The 14770-nt window shown below is 42.0% G+C and overlaps 1 protein-coding gene across 1 annotated transcript in view; it reads right to left on the minus strand.

Moving 5' to 3' along the window:
• Positions 1 to 14770, minus strand: part of TRDN (triadin) — a 477806-nt gene that overhangs the window by 133316 nt on the left and 329720 nt on the right. The window contains exon 21 of the mRNA XM_073576110.1: positions 11544 to 11603. Within this exon, the coding sequence (XP_073432211.1) occupies positions 11544 to 11603 (60 nt within the window). The remainder of the gene's footprint in view (positions 1 to 11543; positions 11604 to 14770) is intronic.

The raw sequence follows: 14770 nt of genomic DNA on the forward strand, positions 1-14770 counted from the left end.
AGGAGGGAATCCTTGATGACATTCAGCCATTGTCTGCTCAGGGACCTCTCCTGGACGAGGTGGAGGAAGAAGAGGAGGAGGAGGATGATGATGGGAATAATTACTTAGGGGAGGAGGATGCATCTCGTGGGGCAAGTGAAAATGTTGGCGTGGCAAGGTCTGGTACAGGGTTTGTGCGTGACTGGAGGGATGTGGATTTTCCAGAAAGTGCTCCTCCACCCAGCACTCGCAGTGCATCATTGACACCGGGAACATTGGCCCACATGTCAGATTATGCCTTGCGGATCCTAAAAAGGGACCCCGCATTGCCAAAATGATGAACGATGACGACTACTGGTTGGCCAGCATCCTGGATCCACGCTATAAAGGCAAATTACAAAACATCATGCCACAGGAGAACCTTGACCTAATATTGGCTAATAAACAAGCAACTCTGGTAAATCGGTTGCTTGAGGCATTCCCAGCACACAGCAGCGGTGATGGTTCTCACACGAGCCGTACGGGCCGGGGGCAGCTTGGCAGAGGTGTTCGTGGTGCACACAGCAGAAGTGGCATTGGAGACAGGGGTTTCATGACAATGTTGTGGACTGATTTTTCAAATACCGCTCACACAACTGGTAATACTGCATCGATGGAAAGTGACAGGAGACAGCAGTTGTCAACTATGGTAACAAACTACTTTTCCTCCCATATCGATGTTCTCCCACACAGGTCATTCCCCTTTGACTATTGGGCCGCTAAACTGGACACCTTGCCTGAATTGGCCCAATATGCCTTACAGGAGCTCGCTTGCCCAGCTGCAAGTGTGCTATTGGAAAGAGTCTTCAGTGCAGCTGGATCAATCCTGACAGAAAAAAGGACCCGTCTGTCAACCCAAAATGTGGATGATCTAACCTTCATTAAAATGAACCATGCATGGGTTTCCAAGGATTTTGTCCCACCTTCCCCTGATGACACATAGGGTGACAGAAAAATGGCTTGCTTTGGTCCACCTCTTCCTGGGACTTCACCTATTTCGCCTTTTGCATCAGCTGAATGTCCAACATCAGCATATGCCACTTTCCAAAACTCCCTAACTGTGCTGCCTCCCCCCCATGGCCGGGGTCACCACCTAGCGCATGACACCGTGCGAGTGCCGTTGCCCTGGACAGGTGGGTAGGCCGACTCTTGGGCGCGGGCACTGGCACAGGGTCCCTCATAGTGCAATCAAGTGTCTCTGACGGTGGTGGTGCACACCCGCCGTCAGACACACCGCTGTACTATGAGGGGCCCAGTGCCAGTACCGACGCCCACGAGTGGGCCCCCCTTGCTTGGGCAGGGCCCCAGCATTTGCAATCTTTACCTCTCCCTGCTCCTCCGCTGTGTAATCTGGGCCGTCAAATCCATACTGTGCCTGACACTGTCTGATCCTGCCTCCTGAGACATATATTTTGAATGTGTACGCTATCCATACATGTTATCTGGGGATACGGTACCCTTTCTAACCTTGGTGCAATCACGTGCAATCCATACTGGGCCTAACACCGTCTGAGCCTGCCTCCTGAGACATATATTTTGAATGTGTACGCTATCCATACATGTTATCTGGGGATACGGTACCCTTTCTAACCTTTGTGCAATCACGTGCAATCCATACTGGGCCTAACACCGTCTGAGCCTGCCTCCTGAGACATATATTTTGAATGTGTACGCTATCCATACATGTTATCTGGGGATACGGTACCCTTTCTAACCTTTGTGCAATCACGTGCAATCCATACTGGGCCTAACACCGTCTGAGCCTGCCTCCTGAGACATATATTTTGAATGTGTATGCTATCCATACATGTTATCTGGGGATACGGTACCCTTTCTAACCTTTGTGCAATCACGTGCAATCCATACTGGGCCTAACACCGTCTGAGCCTGCCTCCTGAGACATATATTTTGAATGTGTACGCTATCCATACATGTTATCTGGGGATACGGTACCCTTTCTAACCTTTGTGCAATCACGTGCAATCCATACTGGGCCTAACACCGTCTGAGCCTGCCTCCTGAGACATATATTTTGAATGTGTATGCTATCCATACATGTTATCTGGGGATACGGTACCCTTTCTAACCTTTGTGCAATCACGTGCAATCCATACTGGGCCTAACACCGTCTGAGCCTGCCTCCTGAGACATATATTTTGAATGTGTACGCTATCCATACATGTTATCTGGGGATACGGTACCCTTTCTAACCTTTGTGCAATCACGTGCAATCCATACTGGGCCTAACACCATCTGAGAATGATAGATGGGGCCCACCATACACTGAAACATTCCAAAGGTGGACATCAGACACTGGAGCAGCATTTACAGGGCCCATTATATACTAGAGCATTAGAAATGGGGCCCATTATGTTTGGAGCATTATTTGGGCCCATAAGACAGTAGAGCTTCATCCATGGGGACCAACATATACTGTAGCATTATGTGGAGCTCATCATATACTGTTTCAAACATTATATGGGACCAATGATTCTGTATGGAGAAATAGATGGGCCTCGTCATGAGATGTAAAAAGTGAGGTATTTTTCATTGTACTATACCGCTATTTCTCTGCCGTATCGGAGCATGATGAGTTGTGTTATGTGTTAAAGGGGCGCTCTTTCGCCCAGGGCACATGAAAACCTGCAGCCAGCCCTCCCCCCCCCACAACTTTAGCCAAATAACCCCCATTTTTCAGTGCGTAACTTGTATTATGAAGTTAATTAAGGTTGACAAGCTTAAGTAAGAAGAATTGATGCTTTTGGCATTCAAATGGGCACTGTAGGTGTGTTTCCTGTCCTCCTCTCACTGCCGACTTTTATTCCCCATTGACTTACATTGGGTTTCGTGTTTCGGGACGACCCCGACTTTTCCCTATAATCGGACGATCTTGCTCGACCCGACTTTTAGAAAAGTCGGGTTTCACGAAACGAAACGCGACCCTAAAAAACCAAAAGTCGCTCAACTCTAGTAATCACACAAATAATACTTCAACAGTTAGTTAAGGAAGAGACTATTTGCAGGGAATGCATATCATATCTATATTTCAATGCGTTCTCATTTTTTAGTAAGAATGTAAGCAATATTTTACATTGTTAATGTAGATCACAGATAGTTTAAAAAAAAACAGACTTCAATTATAGCAATGACTGTAATATGAAAGTACATATTGCTAATGGCACATCTTTACAGACTCATGGCAAAGTTTATAAATTGTATCTCTTGGCCAGTACAGATCACAGCTTGTCCAAAAGCTGACATACAAATCCTTCATCTTACAAGGATGCAGATGCATATTAAGCTGCTATGACAATCCAGTCTTAAATTATACCAGTTCACCTCAATAAGCAGGGAACAATAAGAAATCGCCAGGTTAGAAAGGATTGTGCAAAGATTTTTGCTTTTGCTTGAAAGTTATTCTTCTGTGTAGTTTATATAATCTGAAATCACTTTCTGTAACAGCATTTGCAAGATTTGCCATAAAGAGATTTTGGCGGGTGATTTTGTCAAAACTAGTGCATGTTATTTTGTAACTGAGCAGTGGGTGAGATATTTTTAATTGATTCATAAGAGTGCGACTACAGCTTCAATAACTAAAGGAAGAAAATTTATAGTTGCAAAATGATTATTTTGATATTTTAAAATACAGTTTTCAACATTGCAATTGCAGCACCAAGTAACACAAGTTGTAAGATTATGTAAATCAAGGATGAAGCAGTATTCGTTAAGATCTGCAAATGATCACATTTTCAAGCGCCTAGATCCACTTTTAGGATGTGGGAGGGGGATAAAAGCCATTTTGAAAGCACTTTTTTTTAGCTACAGCAAACATCAAAAATCAGATTAAGGCTTGTGGCATTATTGTGTTATGCCTCCTGTTCATTGATGTGCTAGTTATTGACACTTACTGAAATTTGAGAGGGGCAGAATCCTTAAAGTAAACCTGTCAGCGATTTTGGCTGATATAAGATACAGCCACTGTCTTTCAGTTTTATTATACTCACCTGGGGCTGTCTGGTCCGAGGGGTGTCGCGGGTCTGGGTCCGGCGCCTCCCATCTTCTTGTGATGCCCTCCTCCTACTTGCTTTACAGGCTCCCAGGCATCATGCTCCTGTGCAGGCGTACTTATCTGCCCTGTTGAGGGCAGAGCAAATTTCGGCAGGCACTGGGCCTCTCTGGCCTTTCCTGGCACCTGCGCACTTTAGTACTTTGCTCTGCCCTCAACAGGGCAGATAAGTACACCTACACAGGAGCACAATGCCGGGGAACCATGAAGAAAGCAGGAGGGCGGCATTGCAAGAAGATGGGAGGCACTGGACCTGGAGCCGCGACACCCATCGGACATGACCGCCCCTCCTGGTGAGTATAATAAAACGTATTTTTCTTATCTTTCAGGTCGGATAAGGGGCTTAACTACTGCATTATAGAATGCTGTAGATAAGCCCTGAAAAGCAGTGGCTGCATCTTATATCGGCCAAAACTACTGACAGGTTCGCTTTTAACCCCTTCGCACACGAGCCTGTTTTTGCCTTCGTGACCAGGCTAATTTTTTCGATTCTGACCAGTGTCACTTTATGAGGTCATAACTCTAGAACGCTTCAACAGATCCTGCTGATTCTGACAGTTTTATCGTGACATATTGTACTTCATGATGGTGGTAAAATGTCTTAGATATGAACTGCGCTTATTTGTTAAAAAAAATCTAAATTTGGCAAAAATTTAGAAAATTTTACAATTTTCAAACTTTTAATTTTTATGCCCTTAAATCAGAGAGTGATATCGCACAAAATCGTTAATAAATAAAATTTCCCACATGTCTACTTTACATCTGCACAATTTTGGAAACATAATTTTTGTTTCTTAGGAAGTTATAAGGGTTAAAAGTTGACCAGTGGTTTCTCACTTTTACAACAAAATTTACTACACCAATTTTTTAGGGACCACCTCACATTTGAAGTGAGTTTGGGGGGTCAATATGACAGAAAATACCCAAAAGTAACACCATTCTAAAAACTGCACCTTTCAATGTACTCAAAACCACATTCAAGAAGTTTATTAACCCTTCAGGTGCTTCACATGAATGAATGGAATGTGGAAGGAAAAAATAAACATTTAACTTTTTTTCACAAACATTTTACTTCAGAACCATTTTTTTTATTTTCACAAGTGTAAAAAGAGAAAATGAACCACAAATTTTTTTGTACAATTTCTCCTGAGTACGCTGATACCTAATATGTGGGGCTAAACCACTGTTTGAGCACACGGCAGAGTTCAGAACGGAAGGAGGGCCGTTTGACTTTTTCAATGCAGAATTGGCTGGAATTGAGATCGGATGCCATGTCACATTTGGAGAGCCCCTGATGTACCTAAACAGTGGAAACCCCCCACAAGTGACCCCATTTTGGAAACTAGACCCCTTAAAGAACTTAACTAGATGTGTCGTGAACACTTTGAACCCCCAAGTGCTTCACAGAAGTTTATAACGTAGAGCCATGAAAATAAAAAATCATTTTTTTTCCACAAAATGATCTTTTAGCCCCAATTTTTTATTTTCACAAGGGTAACAGGAGAAATTGGACCCCAAAAGTTGTTGTCCAATTTGTCCTGAGTACACTGGTACCCCATATGTGGAAGAAAACTACTGTTTGGGCACACGGTGGGGCTCAGAAGGGAAGTAGTGAAGTTCTGGAATGCAGACTTTGATGGAATGGTCTGCGGCCAGAGCCCCTGATGTACCTAAACAGTAGAAACCCCCCACAAGTGACCCTGTTTTGGAAACTAGACCCCCCAAGGAACTTATCTATATGTGTGGTGGGCACTTTGAACCCCCAAGTGTTTCACTAAAGTTTATAATGTAGAGCCGTGAAAGTAAAAAAAATCATTTTTTTCCACAAAAATGATCTTTTAGCCCCCAATTTTTATTTTTACAAGGGTAACAGGAGAAATTGGACCCTAATAGTTGTTGTCCAATTTGTCCTGAGTATGCTGGTACCCCATGTGTGGGAGAAAACTACTGTTTGGGTACACTGTGGGGCTCGGAAGGGAAGTAGTGACGTTCTGAAATGCAGACTTTGATGGAATGGTCTGCGGGCGTCATGTTGCATTTACAGAGCCCCTGATGTCCCTAAACAGTGGAAACCCCCAATTCTAATTCCAACCCTAACCCCAACACACCCCTAACCCTAATCCCTACCCTAACCATAACCCTAACCACAAACCTAACACCAACACACCCATAACCCTAATCCCAGCCCTAGCCCTAGCCATAACCCTAGCCCTAACCCTAGCCCTAACCTGGGTACCTGCTTTTTTTTCTTTACTTTTTTCTTTTTGTGACAAGATCGCTGCCCTGCGATCTGACTCATAGTAATGCCATTTCTCCTCTGATCTCACACTGACAGATGATCAGAGGAGAAGCAGCGTTACTATGTGACAAGATCGCTGCCTGGCACATATTAACGCGACTTCTCCTCTGATCTCACACTGACAGATGATCAGAAGAGAAGCAGTGTTACTGTGTGACAAGATCGCTGCCTGGCACAGCTGTGCCAGGTAGCGATCAGCTGTGCCAGGCAGCGATCTAGTCACAAAGTAACGCTGCTTCACCTCTGATCATCTGTCAGTGTGAGATCAGAGGAGAAGTCACGTTACAATGAGTGAGATCGCCAGGAAACAAGCAGCTTTCCCAGCGAGCGCTCTCATTGGCTGCTGTGACGCTGACGTCATCAGGACCTGAACCAATCAGGTCTCGATGATGTTGGGGGTCCCAGCATGCATTGTGCACTGGGATCCCCGCGTTATAAGGTATGTGGGGGTCCCGGGGGGCACAAAACCGCCGACAGTAGATAAACGTCGGCGCTGCACAAAGCCCAGCAAGCGCCAACGTTTATCTACTGTGGGCGGTCGGGAAGCGGTTAACTAAAAGACCATGGTTTAACACTCGGGAAAATCGATATTCCAGAATGTCAGCACTAGAAATGAGCAGATCAGCAGATCCGATGAGATTCAAATTCGTGAAATCACCCTGATGTTCCTGGGAAATTTTACTTGAAGTGACTTTATTTTCTGCAAATTGAATGTTATTTATTAAGCGCAGGAGTCTGAAGAGACCACTGGGCAAATTAAAAGTAAAGGCCCCATTACATTTAGCGATGCACCAGCGATCCTGACAATGATACGACCCTGTCAGGATCGCTGGTGCATCGCTAAATGGTCGCTAGTGAGCTGCCAAACAGGTAGATCTCACTAGTGATGCAGCAGCGGTCGGCGGTCGATACTTACCTGTCAGACGCGGCAATGAAGACTTCTGCCTACGTCCATGGCTCACTCGTCGGCGCCAGCAGGAAGACGACGACGAGAAAACGTCCCAGGACGTTCTTGCGCGATCACCAATAACCAGCTGGGGAGGCGGTCGGAGTTGAGTGTCACATGTAGCGATATCGCTAGTGATATCGCTGCTGCATCACAAAATCGGTGACGCTTTAGCATTATCGCTAGCGATATCGCTATGTGTAAAATGCCCTTAAGACAAATAAAAAAATTAAATTAATGCTAACATTTGCACAACGCAAATTCCAAACAAATGAAAACAAACCGACAAAAGCAAAATCCAATAATGAGGGAAGCCACCCACACATACAATCATAGTGGGAAATCAGTAAGGCTCCCTGAAGGACACTCCCAAATATGATTAGAAACCAAGAGAAACACACAGGAGTACAAAGTCCATAATTATAAAATTTATGAAATTTATTATAATAATTTAAAATGACAATAACAATGAGTACGCAAAATTACAATAGAGTACAAAGATCAGGCAATCCTGGCTGAGGTCAGATAATTTTAAGATTGGTGCAAATTTGCATAAGGTGCAGACAGCATATGGGGAGAAATAGGCTAGCACCTCCTCACAATAGAGATCATTATGTAAGTATAAAGATAATAATCTGAGGTGTAAAAAGATGCTCAAGCAAAGTGCTTACCCATAGTGAAGCTGCACAGGACCACAGACCGCAGCAACCGACGCGCGTTTCGCTCACTCTTTATCAAGGTGCGATGCAGTGTGCCATCACGGGCCTCCCTGAAATATCCCCGAGACCAGCTGAGCACAATAGCGGTGCGTGTGTCCGGAAACCACCCACGGAACTTGCATCACCAGTAGGCATGGAAACACAACACCGCAAGTCAGCGCAGACTGGAAGTCGTCACCGATATGCATACATCATGTTCCTGCGCCCCCAACAATGCTCCGAGGCGCGTGAATCTGGAGACATGCGCACTGTGCAACAGAGTCAGGCCAACATAGACGTGCAGTATGCCCAAAAATATCATAAAGCACAACATAGTGCATATATATAATATGAGTAATAAAAGATAATACAAGAATCACGATACAAATCACCATTATGTGCTATAAACAGATCCAAATACCGCGAAGTAAAATTTACAAATATATATAAAAAATATATAAATAAAAAATATGTGTAAATAAAGGAAATAATAACAGAAAAAGAAAAAGAGGGGAAAAACAATAAAAAACAATAAATAAGAGAGTATAGCAAATAAATCCATGATCAACGTAGCCCGTAGCAAATCTTCATCTCTGCAGCCATTCAAGGGTGGAAAATGCTCTTCAATGTTGTGTTATTCAGTGATTGAGAGAACAATGATGAACTTGAATGACAGCAAGAGATGCACATAGGTAAATCTCTGCACAGATGAATCATCATATTAGAAGAATGATGTGGAGTGATCCATTCTAAACTGCAAGTGAAAACGGACATCACATACCAAACCTAATGTGACACACACCACCTATAAAAATCATTAGAAGTAGAGATAAGCAAATATGACAAAATTATAATCTGCCAAGTCTCTTGGATTTTACAGGGACATGCCTCTGTTCTCTGTCTCCCTGGCCTCTCCTCCTTGTTTGGGCAAGGAAGCTTGCCCACTGCCCCTAGTGTTGTATGATAGGAATTTTTTCAACATATTTTCCGCAATGGCTTTTGGTATAGCACCATTTTAGAATATCTCTCCACCTCAGGAAGAAGAGATGCAACGTTCTCCTTGTAGCATGGGTCTAGCAATGTGAACAACAAGTACTATTTTTTGGCCAAGATGAATATAACGTGATGGTCACGGGAAAGTCAGAAGTACATAAAGTTGGCCACATGTGCCAAGCTCCATACAATTAATATTTCCCTGTCTCCACCATGATATTGTCTTTCCATCTCCTCTTCTTCCCTCAATTCTTCCTTATTCCCATAGTCAGCCCATCCAAATAGGAGAGACGGGACAAAGGTCATGTGGCTACTAGTCTCTGTTGTGCTAGCCACCTGCCTTTTCCTCTTCTTTAGCATCCACCTCTCATTGCTACACAATCCATGCTGAGCAGATGAGATGAGGCTGGGCTGGCTACAATCTCTCTGTGCTATGTCTTCCTCCATCCCCACCTGGTCCGCACACAAAGCTTCAAGTTTACTTGTGAGCTGTGACTGTTTAAGTAGGCACAGAAGTGTCATCGCCACTCACCATCTTTGTGGAATCCTTAAAGTCTTGGAAAACTGCACAAATATCAGACATCCATGCCCACTCATACCAAAAGTAAATAAAATAAATTAATAAATTACGCATGATTAAAAATGATTATTATTTTTAGCAGTGTCCGTAAATATAAATGTCACTTGTCTGTCATTCAAATTTGCAAAACATATGTCGCTACAACCAAACATATGTTCTAAATACTGTGGCACAAAGATGGGAACTGTACTAATTGAAATAGGTATCAGGTGCTTGTATTCAAATTAAACATGGTTGACAAATTGCTGCTTATTGTAAGCCCTTAAGGCACCTCTTACTGACAAAGCAGGATGAGTGAGAACAGTTTCTTACAATTTTCAGATGATGGATGAATGATTTTTACCTCCTAGTACATAAAGAGTCTTATTGCATGTAGTTCTGAATATCAGATTAGCTTTTAGCACATTTAAGGTCGAAATACACTTTTGATAGCTGTTCTTTCTAACCCATCTGGTGGGTTGTTGGCTTCACTTGCCATCTGCATGTCTTGTCAGTTATGTACAACTAAGCTCACTTAGTTTATAAACTGATGATGTAGGCACTATTATTAGAAAAATCAGAATTTATATTACTCATCTTCCAAATTAAATTACCTACATCAAGCTATGTAATCATTAGAGATGAGAAAATCAGATGCAAATTGAATTAATGCCAAATTTTTGGAAAGTTGATGGATCCAGCAAATTTTAAAAACATTGTGATTCAATTTTTTGTGAGTTGTCAAAAATACCCAATACTGTTTTATACAGAAGATTTTTTCATCTAGAGAAGTGTCACATGACCTTGGGCATGGCCATGTGGTCTTCCCCAAGACTTGCAGCTACCATATCACATAGTATAGGACAGCCAAGCAGGAGAAACTATCACAGACTGTATAAAAGCAGAGACAGATATTGTAGGAGTACATTTTGGGGTGAATCTGGATAGGGAGAGTTACAGTTCATAGACTAGCTACAGAGGTAGGGAGAATAAGCCATAAAATACTGAATAAACATTATAAATAGTGTGTGACAGCACAGCAATGAAAAACAGTTACCATATGTTTATCCATAACCACATATGTTGAGTAATTTTGATATTACAAATTATGTGTTTGTGTTAAAGAGCTTGAAATCAGTTGGATACAGTTCTAGGAGACCTCAGTGTATGATACATAATCTTTCAGGGCAATTCAAGTATTTATGATTTGCCACAAATCAAATTTTTGGTACAAGATTGCAAAAGCTCATAAAGTTGAATTTTGCAAGATTCGATCATCTCCAATACTAACAGAATACAAAATTAGCGGCCTAAGTTATCATTTTGCACTTCCTATGGCTAGTAAATAGTTTTAGATACTGCATTATAGTAACTTAGAATGTTATGATCACAATGCATCCCATAACTTGTGAAAAGTGAAAATGAGAAATTCAGTTATGCTAAATCTGTATCAATTTTATTATATCTGGATTCTTTAAAAGTGCTATTAGGCTCATTCGCATGCACAGCCATTAAATGCTTTATGTGGAGTCCAATATAGTATAGCAACTATTAGTGAAAGTAAAAGAAAGTGTTTTATTCTTGTGGATAAAAGATGATTAACACAGAAAGTTGTCTCGGAGCAGGACGAGACTAATTAGAGGAAGCACTGTTCCACTTGACCGGAATAATTTGTTACACTATAATGTGCAGTATGAGAGAATGCTGCTTGTAAAATAGAAAACTTATCACTGCACATGAGTTTTTTAATTAGACTTGTATGACAGGTAAAGCCCATTAATAAGAATTTTTCGAAACAGCTATCTGGCGAGATTTATACATAATTAGCTGCAAGTTCTTGTCTTTATTACAGAGTTTTGTCTGTGGTAGGAGTTTATCCACAAGGAATTAAATGTGAAGGTAAGTTGATCCTTTCAGAAAAGCATAGAATATGAAGCTAGCGCACAAAGAATTTTTTTAAATACCTGTGTATAAATCCCCGTGAGCATACATGTCAACCACATAGCGACAGAACTGATACTGATCTAACAGAACAGAAAGGAAAAGAAGACTAATCAACAGAATGGATACATGAAGATGGCTTACGATCAATAAGGAACAAAACTACATACAGCATAAGGATTACAAAATAGTGTCGTGAAATGGCTTAACATCCAGAATCCAACAAAGTAGAATAACTGTATATTTTACATAGTTAATTTTACAGTGTTGGAGGTCTCAGTAGAACATACAATTCACTAAGCTGCTGAATATGGAAATTAGGAATGTACAAACTATACAGTGATTTTTAAAAGATAATATTAGATTAGTTTGATGTGCCCTCTCTTTAGAGATTACATTACTATCACTGAATCTGGATTAACCATGATTTTCCTGGACTAAACCTTGATCCCATAGAGTCTTATGGTGATCTAAAATTAGTTCTATTGAACTTTCAGAAGTTGCCGTTCTATAGGTGTAATATTGATACTACAATGTGTCTGGATAAGGCAAGGGCAACTCAGCGATATGTGTCTCTGGACACTGAAATTGCAGTGCCATATTGAGTTATTGGATGTAATAATTTCCTATGCAGTTATGCTGCGACCAGAGATATAATGTGACTGGGCCTCAGAGTCACATATGATTCCAAATGTTTGAGTTCTCAGGTCAAAAGTCACATGCAACACTCTTGCCACAGACATCAATACAAGTCGCAACAAGCAACTTACATGCAACTTGTCTACTACTTGACTGTATTATTATTATTTAATAGTTGCATAGCAGCAACCAACAGATAAGTAACACAAATATTTTTAACTTTTCAGAGAATTGCTATTGTGCGACACATCGCTAAGTAGCTCCAGCCTTACCATGATAATAAACCAGTGTATGTAAAATAAAATGAGGAAAACAAGATTGGAATCCAAAATAAGCCATAAACATCAGGCACAGACTTCCCAGACAATGTGACCATAGAAAGGATCTTCCATGGTGGCTCAGTGGTTAGCATGGTAGCGTTGTAGCATTTGGTTCCAGGGTTCAAATTTCACAGAGAATAACATCTGTAAGGAGTTTGTAAATTCTTCTCGTGTTTGTGTGGATTTCTTCTGGGTTCTCTAGCTCCCTTCCACACTCCAAAGACATACTGATAGGGTACAGTTATGGTGATGGCTATAAAGTGCTTTGGAATTAATTGCTCTATATAAGTGAGTAAATTATATAAATAAAAATGGTCTCAAAACAAAGTGCTTTGGGAAACTTTTTCAGGTTACTAGATGGGGCATACAGATACTGGTGCTATAGCTTGCTGCAGAATGAAGAAAAGATCCATACCCTAAGAATGCAGCTAAAAGGTCACAGAAATGTTTCTTATTGGAAGCAGGGAACACCCATGCAGCTCATAAAGCAGTACAGTAGCTGCATCCTATTCATTATATAGCATCTGCCCTAGTGTTTAATATATTGTTCACTTCACTTCCCATCTCGTTGCAAATAGGCTTACTTTGCTTTATTTACTTACCAACCACATTGGGCCACACAAAAATAGCAAGACCATAAGCGCAAAAATGTAACATAAATATTGAAGGGTTGTCAGGTCATCGGTAGGATAAGTCATCAATATCATATCAGTGGGGGTCCAACACCTGACCACCGTCTCCAATCTGCTATTTTCAGTCCCAAACAGGAGTCTGCATAGTATGGCTTCGTATACTGTGAAATGACCTTTGCCAAGAAGCTCAGCTCCTGTTCTTAGAAATGTTTTCTAATATATTCAGCTGAACTCATGATCTTAAGAAGAAACATGTATTATTTCTTAACATGTCTTTATTTTAATGGCATAGTCCGATAAGTCAACACTTGCTGATGTAATAAATCTCACTTTTCTAAGCAGGCCCAGCTTTAGGCAGAGTGGGGCCCTAAGGAAAGTTTAAAATGGGGCCCCAAATGCTAACATATTGCACATCACAAAGAAGTATTTCTGTTGTAGCTACATGCGCTGAGTTCAGGCAGCTAAATGAGTGTGATCGACAACATTGAAGTTGTTCGACGCTTGCTTCCTGGCCTCTTTCCACTGTCTGAGAAATAATGATGGGGAACAGAACAATTACTAATAGATCAATCTGTCACCATACAGTATCATGTTATCAGCAGCACATCTAAAGTTTACACCCACGATGTGCTGCTGAGAACAATGAATACTGTTCTGGCATAAACAATCCAATCACTCAATGAATATGCAGCATTTTGCTTGTTTAGTATAATACACCCTATAGTCCTCCATATATTATAAAGTGCACCAAAGTCCTCCATATTGTAAAATGCACATTCCATAGTCCTCCATATATTATAATCTGCCCATAGTGCTCCATATAGTAAAATACACTCCCTATAGTCCTCCATATATTAAAATACACTCCTCAATCCTCCATATAGTATTATACACTTCCCATAGTCCTCCATATAGTGCAATACACTCCTCATAGTCCTCCATATATTAAAATACACTGCTCAGTCCTCCACATAGTATAATACACTCCTCATAGTGCTCCATATAGTATAATGCACTGCCATAGTGTTAGGGTCGGCGGAACGCACCAGATATAAATAATGGAAGGCGCGTTCGCCGCCCGGGGTCCACCGTGCGGTAGATGACAAGACCGCTGCTGGACAATGGCAGATACGCTAGAAGTGCGAAACAGCGCTCGGGTTAACGTCACCCGAGAGCCTGAGAGCGGACTCTGTTTAGTCACAGAGACGCCAAAGTATGAACTAGACGTAAAGGCTGAACCTGTTAGCTGCACAGGTCAGCCGGCGTGTGGCGTCACAGCTGCGAACACCAAAAGCTGCTACTACTGCAGCGCGGCCGTAACTGAAGCCGCTAAGCGACGATGCCGGAGGAGCCGGGCACCGACGGACGCTAGTGTAGGTGAGGAAGGCTCAGTGGCGTGTAGCCTGCCACAATCTGGAGCTGACTAACCCAACATACTGTCACCATTCGCAATATCCGAGGGAAGGGGTTTCATAATAAGTCAGACACCAGTCCATGCATCCATCACCATACACACACAGCATAATATGCTACACTAGCGCATGGCCGAGCCGCCATGCAGGCTTTTTATAGCCATGCGCTTCTGGGACCTTCCAGTACTATAGGAAGGACCAATCAGATCCGACATAGGACCTTCACATGTGACCCCTGCTCTCCACT

Source organism: Dendrobates tinctorius, unplaced genomic scaffold, assembly GCF_039654945.1.
Source record: "Dendrobates tinctorius isolate UK_male_01 unplaced genomic scaffold, ASM3965494v1 ptg000046l, whole genome shotgun sequence".
NCBI lineage: Eukaryota > Metazoa > Chordata > Amphibia > Anura > Dendrobatidae > Dendrobates > Dendrobates tinctorius.